Source organism: Penicillium cosmopolitanum, assembly GCF_028827165.1.
Source record: "Penicillium cosmopolitanum strain IBT 29677 chromosome Unknown utg000004l:1.0-4361866.0:1.0-4365735.0, whole genome shotgun sequence".
Classification (NCBI taxonomy): Eukaryota; Fungi; Ascomycota; class Eurotiomycetes; order Eurotiales; family Aspergillaceae; genus Penicillium; species Penicillium cosmopolitanum.
Window position 1 is genome coordinate 3,082,983 of NW_026622674.1, and position 17,859 is coordinate 3,100,841.

General features: G+C 48.5%; 6 protein-coding genes across 6 annotated transcripts; 2 read left to right on the top strand and 4 right to left on the bottom strand.

Annotated features, from left to right (window-relative positions):
- Positions 1 to 706: 706 nt before the first annotated feature.
- On the bottom strand, positions 707 to 2,174 carry N7509_002552 (uncharacterized protein; the record flags this gene model as incomplete). Its single annotated transcript, XM_056627189.1, has 7 exons — positions 707 to 802; positions 862 to 1,038; positions 1,094 to 1,195; positions 1,266 to 1,370; positions 1,435 to 1,539; positions 1,598 to 1,958; positions 2,164 to 2,174. 7 exons carry the CDS (start codon positions 2,172 to 2,174, stop codon positions 707 to 709), a joined length of 957 nt encoding a protein of 318 aa, XP_056492984.1.
- A 975-nt stretch (positions 2,175 to 3,149) lies between these two features.
- Positions 3,150 to 5,113, bottom strand: N7509_002553 (fungal specific transcription factor domain-containing protein; the record flags this gene model as incomplete). The annotated part of the gene is given in 6 exon segments (XM_056627190.1): positions 3,150 to 3,718; positions 3,775 to 4,037; positions 4,091 to 4,300; positions 4,358 to 4,926; positions 4,939 to 5,036; positions 5,092 to 5,113. The coding sequence occupies 6 exon segments, from the start codon at positions 5,111 to 5,113 to the stop codon at positions 3,150 to 3,152; spliced, it is 1,731 nt and encodes a 576-aa protein (XP_056492985.1).
- Positions 5,114 to 5,879: 766 nt separating this feature from the next.
- N7509_002554 (MDR family MFS transporter) lies at positions 5,880 to 8,055 on the top strand (the record flags this gene model as incomplete). Its single annotated transcript, XM_056627191.1, has 9 exons — positions 5,880 to 6,086; positions 6,192 to 6,268; positions 6,333 to 6,384; positions 6,449 to 6,623; positions 6,674 to 6,697; positions 6,753 to 6,824; positions 6,884 to 7,387; positions 7,441 to 7,601; positions 7,681 to 8,055. The coding sequence occupies 9 exons, from the start codon at positions 5,880 to 5,882 to the stop codon at positions 8,053 to 8,055; spliced, it is 1,647 nt and encodes a 548-aa protein (XP_056492986.1).
- Positions 8,056 to 9,533: 1,478 nt separating this feature from the next.
- N7509_002555 (peroxidase family protein) lies at positions 9,534 to 11,179 on the top strand (the record flags this gene model as incomplete). Its single annotated transcript, XM_056627192.1, has 5 exons — positions 9,534 to 9,798; positions 9,855 to 10,048; positions 10,110 to 10,448; positions 10,508 to 10,574; positions 10,632 to 11,179. 5 exons carry the CDS (start codon positions 9,534 to 9,536, stop codon positions 11,177 to 11,179), a joined length of 1,413 nt encoding a protein of 470 aa, XP_056492987.1.
- Positions 11,180 to 12,105: 926 nt separating this feature from the next.
- Positions 12,106 to 12,920, bottom strand: N7509_002556 (40S ribosomal protein eS12; the record flags this gene model as incomplete). Its single annotated transcript, XM_056627193.1, has 4 exons — positions 12,106 to 12,230; positions 12,328 to 12,644; positions 12,808 to 12,845; positions 12,918 to 12,920. 4 exons carry the CDS (start codon positions 12,918 to 12,920, stop codon positions 12,106 to 12,108), a joined length of 483 nt encoding a protein of 160 aa, XP_056492988.1.
- Positions 12,921 to 13,367: 447 nt separating this feature from the next.
- On the bottom strand, positions 13,368 to 17,219 carry N7509_002557 (putative histone deacetylase complex subunit (Hos4); the record flags this gene model as incomplete). Its single annotated transcript, XM_056627194.1, has 1 exon — positions 13,368 to 17,219. The coding sequence occupies one exon, from the start codon at positions 17,217 to 17,219 to the stop codon at positions 13,368 to 13,370; it is 3,852 nt and encodes a 1,283-aa protein (XP_056492989.1).
- Positions 17,220 to 17,859: the final 640 nt, after the last annotated feature.

A 17,859-nucleotide genomic window follows, 5' to 3' on the forward strand; every position in this document is an offset into this window, starting at 1 on the left:
CCAAGCAGTAGCTACTTGAGATGGAATAGATCAGCCAATCTATTCCATCGGCAGCTACTAGTCCGCGATTAGTTAGAAGGCGGAGACGAGAACTGTCAACAAACTTTTGCGATGCCACTGTATGAGAGACATTCTAGAATAAGTACAGTGCCAAGAAATATGCGCGTACAGAAACGATCGATCAATGTAGATCTCGAGTGGAGCCCAAACAAGTGACGGTGCGAATTACGAATTTGAGTACCTAATCCTTCAGCCCCGGGTGCTTCTCCACACAGGCATAGAGTATGTACCACTGCCTGGGTGTCGTTGAAATCTCCCGGTGACGGTCGATTCCAAGATTTATGATGTTTCAGGCCCCAAGTCACTGTATATGTCTCTTCCGTCTCACCCGCCATTTCAGAAGTTAGAGATACATCAGATACTGGTGGGAAAGTGGTGGACCAACCCCATGGAATACATTTTGAGGGTTAGTCATTTATTTCTTTCTATTTCACATATTTACGGTCATAGTCCCAGTGGTTTCGAGTAAAAAAATGTTCCATGTTTCATTCGGTCGAAGTTAAAGGGAAAAAATAGTATACTAGTATATAGAAAGCGAATGAATGCTCGTACAGAGCAGAGCTAGCCCGGAGAGCAATAGATAGACACGGATCTCGCGCCCAATTAAAGAGCGCTCTCCCAAACCAAGGGGCACCAACCCACAATTTCAATTGTGCACTGAAACCCACTTGGACTTTGTTCGCAATCCAGTTCTGAGATTTAGTTGGACTCCTGGGGGGGCAGCGCAGATCTTGTTGCCCTTCTGTATTGGCGATTTGTTAGTCCCGAATCACGACTCTCAATATTTACGGTGTAACTCACAATGACCTGGCAGGTCAGCTTGTTGGGGCCCTGGCAGTCCGCATCAGTCTGGCACTCATCACCAGTGACACCGCGCTTCTCCTTGGGCGCAACACAGGTGTTGTCGTGACCGCAGACAAGGCCCTTGATGCAGTCTCCGTTCAGCTTGCAGGCATGGTCAAGTAGAGCCTTTGAGTTCTATTAAGCATAGAATTAGCTTGAGGGTATTTTCCGCTTATTTTATATTACTCACGTCACGCTTGTCTTTGGGAGCGATGCAAGTGTCCTTCTCACAGACGAGGCCATCGCGGCAGTCGGAAGAAGCGTGGCATTTCTGGCCTAGGGGAACGGCATCCTGAGATAAAAGCGATTGTTAGCTCGCTCCATGTCAATGTTTCAAGATTCCCTTCTCAAGAGATTCTTACCTCTCGCTTGTTCTTGGGGGAAAGGCAAGTGTCCTTCTCGCAGACCAGACCCTTCACACACTGGGAGTCCTTGTGGCATTCTTGACCCAGCTGGGACAACGGCGACTGTATTGAATGTCAGATCATCCTTGTAATCATAGGTTGAACTAGAAAATATATCATCACTTACATCCCGCTTGTTCTTCGGGGCAACACAGGTATCGTCCTGTCCGCAAACAAGACCCTTCACGCAGTCACCATTGATTTTGCAAGGTTGGCCAAACTCGGACAAAGTCTTATACAAATTAGTATGATATTCTTTTTGATATTATTTTCAGATGATGGAGACTCACATCGCGCTTGTCCTTGGGAGCAACACAGAGGTCCTTGTCGCAGACGAGTCCCTTCACACACTGAGAAGTCTCCTTGCAATTCTCGCTCAAATGGGCCAGAGGGGCATCGCGCTTGTTGTTGGGTGCAGCGCAGATATCCTTAATGCACTCCAGGCTGTCCGCACAGTCACGGCCGATGTGGCAAGCCTGTCCAAGCTGAGCTAGAGGAGTGTCGCGGGTGACCTTGTTGACAACACAGTTGCCAATGTTGTCACAGTGCTCGTTAGGCTTGCAGTCAGCACCGGTCTTGCACTGGGGAGCCAATTGGGCCGGGGAGGCGACAGTAGAGACCAGCGAAGATGGCGGAGAATACAATCGAGTACTTCATCTTGAAGGTTGTTGATAGTAAAGATTTCAGAGCATGAGTGTATAAAGAGAACGGGAGTTCTGATGGTAATGAGAGTGAGGTTGAGGATTGATGATAGCCATATTTTGATGGAACTTTAGAGTAATTTATACGCTCAACTTGCTCTGTCTCAATATACCATCTAAAGTCTGGATTCAGTCCATACTCCTCAACCACGTACCACTTCTCCATATGACGCGTTGTATCAAGCGTTTCCAAGGGTGAGGATAGATTGACGCGTCTCCGTCCACTCCCAAGGCATACTTTAGCATCAGAAATGGACATGATCATCATACCTTGAAGAATCTAGAATTAAGCTAAAATCTTTATCTTCGAAATCTGGAGATTTTTGACCTTTGGTGACGACTCGACCTGGTCAGTGGGTTTTCAATGAAACTTTACTAGTGAGATGAGCGTGGACATTTTGTACACTTTTAGCTTTACAAAACTTCAATACCGACTGATCCGTATGATTCAATCATGCCATTCTATGAACCAAATATATCCAGTCTTCTAAGGACGTATGCTCGGGCAAAAAAGAAGCAAATGGACAAACCTCATGTCATTTGATTGAAATATGGCTCGAAAAAACGTCAAGCGAGCAATGTACTCCATACGGAGTACAGGAAAGTGTCACACCGCGGAAGCTGACCTTTAGTTGGGCTGAGTGCCGTTGATTGGGAGTCTCAGCCGCTGGAGCTTATTTTAGAATGCAGATCACCCCCACGAGCAGGGCTATACCCCACACCATAACGAGTCCATCGATCCGCAGTCTATTGATGCCTTGGGGTCGGGGATCCACCATAAGATCGACAAGAGGGGTACGTAATTCCCCCTTTTACCGGCGATTCCCCGACGTATCCAAGTTGGTCACCGCAATTAACTGAGGACTATTAGTAGATTCTGTTCTCCAGGACAAGAAAGAACATGCCAACTTTCAGAGGGTTTAGAGAGCTACGAACCTTGTTTCTGGGATGCAGGTGTTTCTTTTGACCCTGCTTTGGTTATTCTTACACCTTTTAAAGAGGCCACACGGAGCTTTTGTGGGAAATGTAATGTATTGGAGAGTAATATAGATACATTGAGGTGAGCTTGTGTAAGAATTAGGCCGGGCACTGGTCTCGCTCGAGAAAGACACGCTAGATCCAAATAAAAAAGAAAATGAGCCTACCCCATGGACCCAAAAATTTCCATCATCCACATATCATCGAACCCATTCGTTGGTAAAGGCTCCAGAGCAGAGCTTGGCGCCACAAAGTTGCCTCCCAGATCATTTGCTGGCACATTCGGGTACCAAATTTCCATAAGTTTTGGCTCCCAGCCTTGTTTTATTGACTGAGTCATTTTCATCCCTTTTTCGAAGATATTCCATTCTTCATTTTCCACATTGAGAGAGTCTGCGCATGTCTTCATGCCATAAGTGAGACGATCGAGGATTTCAAGTATGTTAGCCGTGTTTCGGACCATGGTTTTATCCCAAGCCGGGTCGTCCAGTGTCGATAATTTGTAAAGAGTCACCAGAGCTCTGGAGAACTGGAAGTACATGGTGAACGGCATACCCAGGTAGTCCTCGCCTGGAATGGTGATCCAAACATCAAACCAAGACTTGGCTGCGTGAAGGCATGTGCAGAGACTTTCGAGTCGATGTAGCTCTGGGGAACTTGAAGGAGATACATCCTTGAGGGCAGATTCATGAATAATAAACTCAGCCGTACTGATATATAGTAACACAGTATCTAGGATCGGATGGTAAGCTTCGAATATGTGTCTCAGGGTGGCTGAATAGACATACTTAGCTGTTTGAGATGCTGCGGAATTTGCTCTCTCACTGAGTCCAACTGTGCTTGAAAGGACTTGGTATATAGCAACGAGGGCAACTGGCCGTCTCCATCCCGTCTATGATGATGCACTTTATCCATCACCAATTGGATCTTGACAAGGGTGACCAGAATTTCGTCTTCTGGGCACTCCTTTGCATCCAAGAGAACCTGCAGGCTTTCTTCCATGTGAGGCGTCCATCTTAGTGCGTCGATCCTAAACATTGTCAAAGCAACACTGCATTCTAATGTTAACCTAGCTTCGCATTCATCCTGGGAGCACGGACATACCAAGATGTCAATAAGAAGCAGCCAAGCGCGGCTCTTCGTTCCTCAATGGTCCTTGTAGTTGTCATTGGCTGTTTCCAACCAACGGCACATTTAAAAGCCTGCATCGTTGACGGCTCCTTGGGAATTTCCTGATTGATTCCGAGATCACAAACAAGTCCCATGACCACGTGTGAATAGAAATTAAGAAAAGGGCGTTTTGTATACGTGGTCCTAGAAATATAATGAGTATATTCTGCACATTTCGTCGTTGCTTGACATCTAACTCACCAAGTAATGAATACCATCAGTCCGAGCAGCATATCCATGTTTGGGGCCACCTCGACGAGAATCTTTTGGTGTATGATATTCGTAATCTGGGCAAAGACAAGTTCCCTCCTATCAATCGCAGGGGTCAATACCGCCATTATAGTCAGCCAGACAAATGGCTTCTCCACGCGGAGCTGTTGGGAAGTCATATGGGAGGGTATGTGAATAAAGGGAATGAATCTCATGTTGTGAGTGCGGAAGCTCCCGATTCTTTTCTCGGCATCCTCTGGAGTAAGTTGAAGCGAGTTGCAAACATCGGTCATTGAACAATCAGTTGATGATGACGGCACAGGCGATGGCATCCCAGGAGGGGTGACCATGGGGTGGTCCGTCTTAGACAGATAAGATGGAGCATTTTGAGCAGGCATGGCAATCGAATTGGCGTTGTCCCAATCCGCGGGCATACTAGATGTGCCGCCTGTAGTTTGGAGTAATGATACAATATTATCGAGCTTAGCTTCAAGCTGTGCAGTTCTAGAAGCCGAAGATCGGCCATTTCGCTTTCGCACTGTCGGCGATGGCCGGCATTCCTTTTTTCAAACGCTGGCATCTACGAGAGCATTAGTCCATTTGACGGAAGTGATGTGATCCCTCAACTTACCTTTCACAGCCATGTCCTCTTTCCAAAAGAATGCATTTACTTTTAGCGCGAGAACAGTTGATACAAGCCCGGCCATACGGAGCCGGGGTTCCACTCGGGATGTGGTTGACGTCCATCCCGAAGTCCGACCGTTGGATTTCGGGTTTTAGGGTAACACAATAAATGGGCAGAAGAAATATCTGTGCGGTTATGAGCCACCAGAGAACATTAGATATTCAGTCACGGATATAGGCCGTAGCGAAAAGAATAAAGGAAAGATTCTCCAACGCCCAACGGGTCATCCTGAAGGAACGGCGGGATTGGACAGAATCGAATCGAAATCCGTCCGCGTCTGGGGCCAGAAGGTTTATGACTAATCCTTTACATTCTACTCTCATACTAAAGTGGTACCAGCGCTTCTCAACCCTCTGCGAGACCTACGAGTCAAATATGCAAGAATGCAAGACTATATGAATGCATGCTTGCAATTTTCTAATTAGTTTTATCTGCAAACCTAGGTCCCAAAATCCACCTCATATTATACTGAATTCATGGTGATTTATAATCCCCTCGTAAAAACCGATTGGCCGGTCCTCCGTCTCACCTATGTAAAACGGAGTTTGGGATTGGGATTCATTCAACCCCGTCCCATGATGGCCAGCGCTCCAATCAACAATCATCTCCCCCTGCAGTTTAGAATCCTTTGCCTATTTTTGATACCTAAGGGGCTTTGTTTTCTAGAGCTGTTCTGAAGGGAGGACTGTTATAAGTTACTCCCAGAAATCTCACTATATCACAATCTCATTTACCTATTAAGTTAGAAGGTCCGGTCGCAAAGCAAATTTCTGACATCCTTCGATTTTATACAACCTTCACATTGACCTTTGGTCCAAGCTTTTCAACATGGGAGCCAACGACTTGGCCCCTGTCAAGTCCTTCAACCATGATTTAGTATCCGTCCCCCAAAAAGTTTCTAAGGAATTTGAGTCTGGTTCTTCTTCTCGTCCGTCTACAGAAAAGACACCAAGAATTGCGGATGCATCTGGCAAAGAAGAACAAAAATACTTGACAGGCGTGAAGCTTTTTTTGGTCGCGGGTGCAGTCACTTTGGTTTGCTTCTTAGTATTACTAGACACTGCCATCATTGTCACTGCATGTTTTTATTCCACCCCTGCTACCAAAAACAAAAAAAACTAATTCGTGACCCATGCCTAGGCTATTCCGGTAATCACGACCAAGTTTCATTCACTTCAAGATTTAGGTTGGTATGGTAGCTCTTATCAGATTGCGAGGTATGTTATTTCTGTTTCATTAGAAAATTCCTCGTCTACTCCCAGATTATTAACAGCAAGCCAGTGCTTGTCTACAGCCTCTCACGGGTAGAATTTACACCAATTTCACTTCCAAGGTATACTTCTGCACTTAAGTACTCAATTTTTCTTTTCTTTCGCTCCGCGTTGACACGGGTCTAGTGGACTTTCTTGGTCTTCTTTTTTATTTTTGAGCTTGGCTCTCTTCTGTGTGGTGTTGCTACATCATCAAAGATGTTGATCGTCGCCCGAGCGGTTGCTGGAATAGGCTCTTCTGGACTGATGAACGGAGCATTGACCATCATCTCAGCATCTGCGCCTATGCACAAGGTTCCAGGTAAGCGTACCCGCATGCAAGGTTAGAGGTCTTGTTAACATTTACGAAAGCTCTTTTTGGCATGATGATGGGTGGTAAGTATCATGAATCAGCCCAGTGTCGTAAGCTTTTGTTGACATCATGTTCTAGTTTGTCAACTAGGTGTTGCCTTCGGTCCACTAATTGGAGGTGCTTTTACTGAATATACTACTTGGAGATGGTGTAGGTTCCTCTGCTTCTTTGAGAGCGTTCTTGGTCATCTAACTTCTGGTCTCATAAAGGCTTCTATATCAATCTTCCTATTGGCGGCGTGGTTGCGTTGATGCTCCTCTTTATCGAAATTCCTGATCAGATCGCCAAGCCATCAATCAAATCATCATTTGACACGATCACGCGAAAACTTGACCTCATTGGTTTTGTGCTTTTCGCCCCAGCCGCCATACAGCTCCTTCTTGCCCTTGAATATGGGCAGAATGAATTTGGGTGGAAAAGCGCAACCGTCATAGGACTCTTTTGTGGTTCGGGTTGCACTTTTCTCGTCTTTCTGGCCTGGGAGCACCATCAAGGTGATAAAGCCATGATACCCCTTACCATGCTAAGACAAAGGGTAATGTGGTCGAGTTGCTTGGTCATGATAACTATATTTGCGATGGTCCTCACTGCTTCATACTATCTACCGATCTACTTCCAGTCAATCAAGAATGAATCGCCAACCATGAGTGGAGTATATATTCTTCCAAGTGTTTTATCGCAGCTAGCATTCGCTGTGATGTCAGGCCTTCTCAGTCAGTGAATTGAACGATACATCTATCTGCAAAGCTAACAGTGTCTCTACTAGTCGGCAAGCTAGGATATTATCTTCCGTGGGCCATATTTTGCGGGGTGGCTACTGCCATCGGCAACGGACTCCTAACAACACTTTCCCCAAACACTTCCACCGGAAAATGGGTCGGTTATCAGATTCTCATAGGTGCAGGTCGGGGAGCCGGATTTCAGATTGTAAGAGTTTTTTCCCAATATCTCTATGTCAATGTACGATGCGACGTGGTGGATCAATACTAATAACCATTCCATACAGCCGCTCATCGCTATACAAAACACCCTTTCGCCAAGTCAAATATCTGTTGGCATGGCGATTCTCATGTTCACGCAAACACTTTCCGGTGCAGTGTTTCTCACATTCGCGGATGTCATTTTCTCCTCGGGTCTCAAAACACTGATTCCCCGAGATGCACCAAATGCCGACTTGGCCGCTATTATTGCCGCAGGCGCCACTGGTATGCGTGATGTGGTATCAGCTGATGACCTTCCGGGCGTTTTGAAGGCTTACGCGGGGAGTGTCGATCGCGTTTTCTATATGGCTGCTGCGCTCAGCGTCGTTTGCGTGGCTTTTTCGTTTGGAATGGGATGGAAGGACATTCGGAAGAAGAAGGCATCTGGTGAGAAAGTCTGATGCCGGCCTCAAGATCCGGCTCTCAAACCTAGTGATCATATGAGAGAGTTTTGAATGATAGACATGCTGGTTCATACTAGTATTTTAGAAGCATAATATACATGACAATCTTCACTCCGGATTAATCTCAGCCTTATATACGCCCGGGCGAGTTTTAAAGAAAATGTATGTTAAAGTCCCGAGGTCAGCCTGGCTCCATAGCTTCTTTCTCGCCTCCTACGCCTCACGCACAATACTACTACATTTCACTGTTTCACATCTTACACTCCGTATAATGTCAAATCACCATTCAAAATCGCACCACTTACATTTCTTAGTTCACGATCTATCCTGAAGACTATGCGATCCGAAGATTCTCCCCCACCTTGATCCTCTGCCAAAGCTTCAAGTTCACCAAATTTTGCTGACCAGCCTACAGTGACAGCAGATTTCAAGATTCTTTTTCGAGTCGCTGTGATCCTAGCTTTCGTGGATAAAGATAGTCGATTCTCGACTTGGCGGTGCTTTGGGTAGTCAAGGTAATACAAAAGCTTGATTCTTCCAAGCTTTTGCCAACGATGATCTCGTCATCTCTGCGAACTCAATTCCAAGGCTTCATGTTGCCATCTCAACCCCAAGGCGTAGCAACACTTTTTCATTTTTCGATTTTATTTCACACTGCTCACTGCTTTCTTCGATCGCTCATTTCCGAAAACTTTGATTCTTCTCAGGGCAGATACCCCTGTTAGGTGTTCGTTGAAAACCTGCATATTTGTGATCACAGTATGTTAGGGTGGGTGGTGTGATGCGATCGACAGGCCGTGCCTGGATTCCTCGACCACCTCAGCTATCCCGCATAATGATTTGTGATGTCCGGTATTTGATTGGACGACTTTGCTTTCTCGATCTGATCGGTTGACCTTTTTCCAAGTGGCAAAGGGTCCAGGCACAAGTATTCACGAACCTACGACTCTCCTACATTTCCGTTTGTAGAGGTTTCCATTTTATTGGATTCAAGTCATCAGTGGCAGTTACTAGTGTGTTCTTGCTTTTTAGTATCTCTATTTTCTGAAGACTTTCTGGCTCAGTAGATGCTGTCAAAGGTAATAGATACCCTTGGATTGATATTCCAAATAGCTAGAGCTGATTTTTATGTCGTGATTCCACTGTGATGTTGATCCCTTAGCCTTGGAGCGTCCAGATCAAATCATACCGCAAAATTAGGCCCTTAGCTTCCTATAGCGTAAACTCCTCCTGTATTTGGCAATAATCAAGTACATTGCATCACTTCTGGGGTTTTCTATAGGTCATTTCACATCGAAACCTCACATCATTAACTTCGAAGAAACAGGTTTCTATAATGCTTTCATGTAAATCTCGGTCTCGGTTGTAGGTCTCTCACTATGATGAAAGACGCCAGGAGTAACAAGAGCATGGCTAGTTATAAAAGCTGCTTGCTGCCAGGTCTGGTACTATGAGCATGAAAGTATACACTCAATATGAAACCCGCCTTTCTTCTTTCAGTGAACTTCTTTGCCAGTTGCTCATTGGCGCTGGTCTGTCCCTTCTCTCTTCTGAAACGAGCCGGCCTTCTCAATCCAGAGGATGAAGCTGCATATGATAGAGTAGCAGCAAATCCTTCCTCCGCAGAGGATATATTCCTTGAAAGACATTACAAGAAGTCCGATTCTGCCAATTCCGGAGGTTTAATCGGACCCCGATCTTCTGATGGCCTTCTAGACCTTCCTCTTGGAGGTGGCTTGTGTACGTTATCCGCCAGGTTTTCCTCTTTGTATAGTACAGCGGCTGATAGCTTGCAGTGAATGGTGTTCTCCAAAGTCTCACAGGTCCACTGCAAGACTTGGATATTCCAACCCCTCAAATCATTGACTTGAAGGCGATTCCTGGTGATGATCCGGATCACCAATTCCAAGCCCCAGGCCCGACCGACGTGCGTGGTAACTGCCCGACACTGAACACACTGGCAAACCATGGATACCTTTCTCGAGATGGGGTAGGTTTTTGATTTCCCTCGCCAAAATACCACTTCTTGCGGCGAATACTGACCATACTAGATAACTTCCTTCGCCGAGGCCGCGAATGGTATTTCGATCGCATACGGCTTCGACTACCCGTTGTCGGTCTTTTTATCAGCCTTGGGCTTAATGGCAGGCGGCGATTTGATTTCTGGAAAATACTCCATTGGTGGTGCTGACTCGCGTGTTCCTAACACTATTGGCCCTGCTGGGGGTATTGATAAGCATGGGGTCTTCGAAATCGATGGCAGCATCACACGCCAGGATACATACTTCGGAAACAATGCCAATTTCATCCTGCAGCGATGGGAAGAGTATGTGAAAATCGCCGACCGTAATGGTGGACTCTTTGGGGCACAGACGCAAGCTGAAGATCGAGTGAGTTTTCAGAGTATCAGTCCTATTCGATTTTCCCTGACTAAATTGTCAATTTCCAGGCTCTACGGTACGATAATTCACGGGCCACCAATCCGGAATTCTTCGCAGGTGTGAAATGGTTTGCAGGTAATTGAAACTTTCGGGCAACAAAAAGAATTTCCTATATGCTAAGAACAAATACAGTTTCTCACGCTGAACGTGTCTTTGTTTATGAAGGACTCACAAACGGGACTACCCCCAACAAGCCCGACTATGCCAATATCGCCCCGTTCTTTCTCAACGAAACCTTTCCCGAGAACTGGTACCGTCGTGGAGAGGCGTTCACACTGGCCTCCACTTTGGCCGAAGCTCTCGACCTCTTTCTCCTGCAGCCGCGTGAGCTAGGTGCGAATGAGGGACTGAATAATTTCGTTCCACTCGAGCTTGATCTCAGTTCAAAAACTGTTCCTCAATTGGGGTGCTTCTTGGTTGAGAATATCTTTGACGTTGTACCGGATCAAGTCCAGCCTACCATCGCTGATAACTATGAGCTATTCGAGGGATTTGTCAAAGGCATTCTTGCACCTCTGGTCACGAACGATGGTTTCTTCAATTGTCCCACGATTAATTTCGTGAAGCCAGGTGAAAATGCGGCTCGTTCGGAGAATGGAAGTCAAAGTGCGCATGGTTCTCCGATTAATGGGGCTTATCCCGGCATTGGAATCATAAAGCCAGACTCTGAGCCGTCTTAAATCAATTTGGATTTGGGAAATCTGAAAGTGAACTGAGAATGATTGAGATATCTATCCACAGGTAAATTTCTATTTGAAATCTACCTAGACTTGACTCAAGTTACCAAGGTGTTTGTAGAGTTAGACTCAGCTAGGTGGAGAAATAGAAATTTAATGTTACTACAGAGTACGTACTCGGAGTATGCAACTTGAAGGACCTGAAGTTGACTAGCAAATTTATATTCGTAGTAAGCTTTCATCGTAGCTTACGATTTATCCTAGGTTTAAAAAAGCAGTATGATTCGTAAATACTCAGGTATTGCTAATATTTCCCTATACTTGTGTTTTATCAGCCAGTGCACTGGCAGTCTTTTACTAGTATATCCCAACTCGAATGCGCAGGTATTCCAGAAGCGGGCGTTGGAGCTTCGTCAGAAGGACTAGAAAAATGCATGTGATGGGAGTGTTATGAGCATTCGACCTGTTTCGGTTTCCATTTCAAACGTAGATTAGTAGCCATAACCACATCTGTCCTCTCAAATGATGCCTAATATTATCCCGTCTTGCCCTACAGAATCTCAGCATACAAGGTAGTCACAAACATAGAACTACTTCTACAGATTGAAGATAAATTGTCATCACATCATCGTGTTTATTTTGGTTTGATTGCATGCCAAGGCAGACAGAAGCCTAGAATAGATGTCACAGCACCGCTCTCCCGAGTTAACGGGTCACAGCGCAGGGTGGGACAAGTTGAAGACTCGGAAGAAATGTCGAAAGATTCCATGCCAACCGGTTCACACCAGTCAAGCCCCAAAATGCTCCATTGTTTCTTCCTGAAATCCTCCTCTGCGTTATGAATTAACTTCCCGCCCATAGAGCGAACATCCAAAGAAGCCGTCGATCCCTCCTAGACCATTTGCACGACTAGTCCATTAGGAACTAATCTACTGCTCGGTCTGGAAGTAGTTGAGCAGGACAGAGCGCTCCTGGGACTCCTCACCCCAGTCCTTGACAACGACGCAAGAGCAGTTGACGACCTTGCGGGCGTTACCCTCACGGTCAAGGGTGCCTGTAGAGAAAACATTAGTGAATTGTTCAAATTTCCAACAGCATTCGATCAAATATCGTTCGACAGTGATAGCGCGGGGAAGAGGGACAAAACGTACAGAGACCAACCCACTCGCCCAGCATCTTTCCATCGGGAACCTTGATGAGGGGGATCTTGTGCTCGGAGCACAGAGCGACGACAAGCTTCTTGTAAGCCTCCTCCTCGCAGCCCTCGTTGAGGACACACATGTGGGCCTCACGGCGGTCGAGGGCCTTGGCAGCCTCACGCAGACCACGGGCAAGACCGTCGTGGATGAGGGAGATGCGGAGGACACCCTTCAGAGCGTCGAGGACGGACATCTGGCCGGAGCCAGCGTCAGCGGAAACCTCGACCTCATCGGCGGCGGCAACAGGGGGGGATCTCTTCTCCGTCCGACTATAAAATCACCAGCGGTTAGCTTATCTGCTCTTGTCCGAGATGGTTGTGCGAGGTGCTGGAGCTGCGGCCGCGTCGAGGTTCTTTGCGTGGAACTTGATTATGGGAATGTTCAATTGTGTGCTCATGCTCATGCCCAGCTAGCATACCAAGGCCGGCTTACTTGCGACGGCGAGGTTGAGCGCAGCACAATTGCTTTTCCTAATCCAGTCCATGCGAGTCCTTCGACTGGTCTTCGCTTCAATGGCACACAAGTGCGACGGAGGGGCGTACCATTTTGATTGCTACTGTTGGTTTTGGGTAGCGGGTATGTTCAACGTCGGATTGTCCTCGAAGAGTGGTTTTGGGTGATGGTAGTTGATTGGAGAGGCGCTAGGAAATTTTCGGTGGGTTTCGACTTTCCACTTCGGTTGTGTGTGTGCCCTATATTAGTCATGGAAGTCACGTGTTGCGCCCCGCGGTGGGAAGCCGGCCTGTCACACGTGACTTGTTCTAATGAGTAAGCATGAAATGGACATCACGATATCTAGAATGTATAGATGGAGAAACAGATAAAGTTAAAAGTAATTGTTTGCTCGTTTCAGGCTTAAGCTACCGAACAAAATAAGATTCGTTACAAGAACGCAAGAGGTATCATAATCGTACAATCAGAATCCGCCTTCAAACCTCGCCCGCTAAAATTCAAACAAGCCGTAGCCTAAATAGCGAAGACTAGGAAGGAAACTAGAAGTATGTACCAGGCCGAGGCAAGCTATGGCCATTCAGTCCTGTAGAGCCGTTTGTCTCGGTCGCAGGGTTGCCCGAGGGGTGCCCATTGACTTGGGTGTTCTCCGCCGCAGTCGAGGCCGCCGATGGCTCAGGGTCGATATGCATGCTGAGGAAATTCAGGTCGAGACCATTAAGATGCGGAATGTGTGGAACGAGGTCCGTGAAATCAGAAAGTCGAATCCAGAAGATATGCTCCATTTCGAAGTACTTGGGCCGTGTGTCGCAATCCAGCTGCATGATCTCTCCGAACGATGCGTTGCGGTATTTGGGGTCATCGGTGTAAACCAGCATCCGGCGGGTGCATCGCCAGAGATTCATGCGCTGAGTTTCAGTTGCATTGCGTTTCTCCCAACTAGCATCTATGGGGAAGAGGTTAGTGGATTCATCATCATTGTGGGAGGATAAAAGTTGACACTCACATTGAGAGAGCTGGAGGTCATTGGTCGCCAGCAGGGGTGCAACCAAGTAATTCGGGATCCATTTCTCATCCGCCATATCTCCGATACATTTGGGCTCGAGTTGCCGGGTAGTCGCGGTGACGAGAGGCAAGAAGTTCGTAAGCCAGGAATGACTTCGAGCGCGGGGATCATTAGAGCCCACAAAGTTGGCGGATATGCGAAGGCGGCCTGGCAGAGCATCCCGACGTCGTTGCTCCAGGGCCTCTTGGTCGCGACGGATCTTCAGAAGGCGAGCTCGTTCTTGCTCCATGCGCTTTTGGCGCTCGTCTTCAGCTTGTTTCACGCGTCGCTGCTCGGCTTCCTTGCGTTTGCGTTCATCTTCTTCGACCTTAGCACGGGCAGCTAGGGCAGCTCGATCGGCTTCTTCCTTAGCAAGACGAACACGTTCCGCCTCTCGCTCCGCCTCACGTTCCGCTTCACGCTCTGCTTCACGCTCTGCTTCGCGTTTGGCCTTGCGTTTGGCCTCACGTTCCGCTTCTTCTGCTTCGCGACGTTTTGCTTCGGCCACGCGTTCCTCTTCTACTTTCTTTGCCTCCGCCTCTCGACGCTTCTCTGCTTCTTGAGCTTCGCGCTTTGTGTTTGTGGGTACCTCAGCGACTGAGCTTGCAGCGGGCTCCTGGGGTTCGGTCTTGACTGCACCATTCTCTTCTGACGGTGCGTCATCCGGGGCGTGTGAAGGGGGGTCTGGTTTCTTCGAGGGAGGGCCAAGTTTGCGTCCTGGTCCATCACGACGGGGGGTATCATCGGGGTGTCGGCGAGGTTGAGCCTTTTCACTGGCACCTGCATCTTCCTGTTTCTTAGAGTCACCGTTTGGCATGTTTGCGGATTTCTCTTCGGAAACAACGCGTCGTTTCTTTTTCCGTTCGGGTGATAGTCGATCACTTTCTGTGTCGCGAGAGCGAGATCGGGGAGGGGAGGCGTCGTCTGCACGGATGCGCTTGAGGGAGGAGTTTGTTTCGGAAAGGGTATCGTTACGTGATTTCGGTGCCTCCTCGCGACCAGAAAGAGAATCGGACGAAAAGAGACTCGGCCTGCGGTCACGATCCTGAGGGCGTCGCCCTGCGATGAGGCGTCTCTTCTTCACCTCTTCACTTCGAGCCACGCCACTTGACTCGCTGCCTCTCCGAGCAGAAAGGCCAGTCTTAGGCTTGGCGGGATCGGTACGTGCCGAATCATGATCGGAGCTGGCGAGAGCATCACTACCATCGCGAGCAGACGACTTGGGCCGGCTCATCTCGCGCGCCTTCTCTTTTTCTCGTCTTTTCTCCTTCATCAATTGCACCTCTTTGGCAGACCGTGGGCGGTTGGCATTTGGACTTTCAACGGGTTTTTTCTGTCGAGCCACGGGAGAAGATGATTCTCTCCGCGATGATCGTTTGTCGTCCTTCTCTTTGGGACGCGCCCGTCGTGGTGAAGGCAAATCTTTGCGATCTTTATCAGAGCCTCCAGCCTTCTCATAAGCCGCCTTTAAGATGTCGTACTCTTCCTCCCAATCCTCACCTTGCCGGGCCCGAGAAAGCTCGTGGTAGGATCGGTCTTCGAAAAGTCGACGAGTGGGATTGAAACCAGGTTGAGAAAGTATGAGACTGATGACATCAGACTTGCCTCTCCCGATCGCTGCGAGCATGGGTGTATTATAGCCTGGCTTGTGGCCGCGCAGGGGGTCGGGGTCGGCATCGGCATCTCCCATCGCGTACATGAGGGAAAGAACATCGTGATGACCACCCTTTGCAGCAGCAATCAAAGATGCGTTGTCAGCCTTTTGCAAGATGTTCAGGATACTGACGACTCCCACTTCGTCACCCTTAGCAGCAAAGTCTCGCAGGTTTTCGGATGTCGCCTGGGTCCACAATAAATCATTTCTTGTTATCTCACTTCGTCCAGTCTTCCGGCGATTCGAAGCACCGCCTAGTGGCGGGGGACTTCTTGAGGGACTCGCAACGGACGCTCGTCTTGATGAAACCTTGGTGTCTGGGCCGATCTGCTCCTCGGATCGTCGACTGGGCCGTAAGTTGGCTTTCGCGTCGGCAAGTGCTTTTCGGATCTCATCGTACTCGTCCTTTTCCAGGTCCTGTGGGACTAATTCGTAGGGTTCATCTCCAGAAGCGTTCACGGTGCGGGGGTTTGCTCCAGCTTCAAGGAGTAGTCTCACGACTTCAACATTTCCATTTTCCACGGCGTCAATGAGAGGGGTGTCTTTGTCGATATTCTTAGTGTTGATTTCGCAGCCAGCGCCCAACAAGAACTTCACAATCTCGCCTTCTCCATTCAGGGACGCGATTTGAAGAGGAGTGTTGCCAGCGTTGTCGGGGATGTTCAAATCCTCAGGACGTTCACCATGGCGCAGGACCACCTGATCATACTTTCGATCGGCACATGCCCTTGCAAGAGGCGTCCGGCCACTTTTGTCACGTAGCTTCTTGGGACCCATTTGTTTCGCAGGCGAAGCAGACGCGCCAACTCCAGAACCGAGTCGACGAAGGTGAGTACTGGGCATGGGAGAACCACTGGCAGAGGAGGATGTTGATTGTCGATCTTCGGAACTTTGGCGTTGGAAACCGGTCAACGGGGTGGGTGCCTTCTTCTTAGGAGGAAGCTGCGACCCAGAGGCCGAGCGTTGATGGGAAGAGCGAGTTGGAGAGACGGAACGAGCATTAGAGGAAGGTCGAGGGCGAGGGCGAGGGAAGAGACTGTCATTATTCTTGAGTTCGCGGATGGTCGAGCTGGCGTGGGAGTCGCGCCTGCTGCGCTCTCGTTTCTCATCCACGCTGTCGCTGAAACTTCGTTTTCGATATGGCCGTGGCCTATCCACATCATTGGCATTACTCTCCGTTAATACCTCCTTCGTCACAGAGGGAGGATCATCCGATTTTTCAACCTTCACGACCGAAGGGGGTGAAGAAGGTCGATGGGACGGGCTAGGGGAACGGGATCCTCGAGAATCTCTGGAGGGCCGGTGTCCACGGTCGGCATCGATGCGCGGCCTCTTGCGCAAGCTTCCATCGATACCATCGACAGCCTGGCGAATAGGGTCATGTCGAATGTGCTTCCTCTTCTTCTCTGGTGATAAGGATTCTCGTCCTGACTGGATGATCGTCTCTGCCTCCGAATCAGCCTTGGGGCTTGGGGGACCCTCTAGCTCTTCCTCTTGCTCTGCCATCTCCGAATCCACGGGTTCCACGGGTTCCAAGCCATTACTTCCATTACTCGTCCGTTGTGAGGGTGAAGCTGGAACGACCTCCGTCTTCTTAGGGGATGAAGGTCCTGGAGCGTCCGTCTTCACCGCAGCGAGGGGATTCCGGTCGACATCCAGGGCAGCGGGTAGGGAAACCGCCTCAACATCACTCATAGCGATAGCACTCGATGTGTAAGAATTCCGATCGTCATTTTGGGAGGACGCGACAGGTCAAGACGACCGGGGTCGGCAACGCCAGCAATGATGCGCAGACGCTGATCACGGAAGAGTGAAGGTGGTGGAAAAGAGCAAAACCGTACGGCGGGTACGAGAAGGTAGTGGTAGAGGGAGAGTTATAATATTATAAAGGCGACAGGGATGGGGGGGCCCTAAAGAAGCAAAAAAGGGAAAAGTGATAAGAGATCCAGGGAGTGGGAGAGAGAAAAGGTGGAAGAGTAGAGGAGAAAGAGAGGAGGAATGGGAAAGGAAGAGGAGAAAGAAGAGGAAGAAGAGGAAGATTAGACTGGACGGGGGGGGGGAGAGAGAGAGAGCCACAGCAAGTGGCCACAGTGAATCATCCACCTCTTCACTCTCCCTCTTCCCTGCTGGCACCCTCTCTAACTATCTGGGACTACTCTGCCTACTGCACTACTGCCTCTCCCTCTCTCTCAACACCCTCTCTGCACCCAATACCACACTACCAAATTAGCTGCCTTCAGCGCCCCGTTCTGCTTGCACTAGGGAGTATCGAGTCCTCTCCCCTATTTTCGACCCGTCTGCGTGCACTGCACTAACACACGGGCCTTCTATTCGA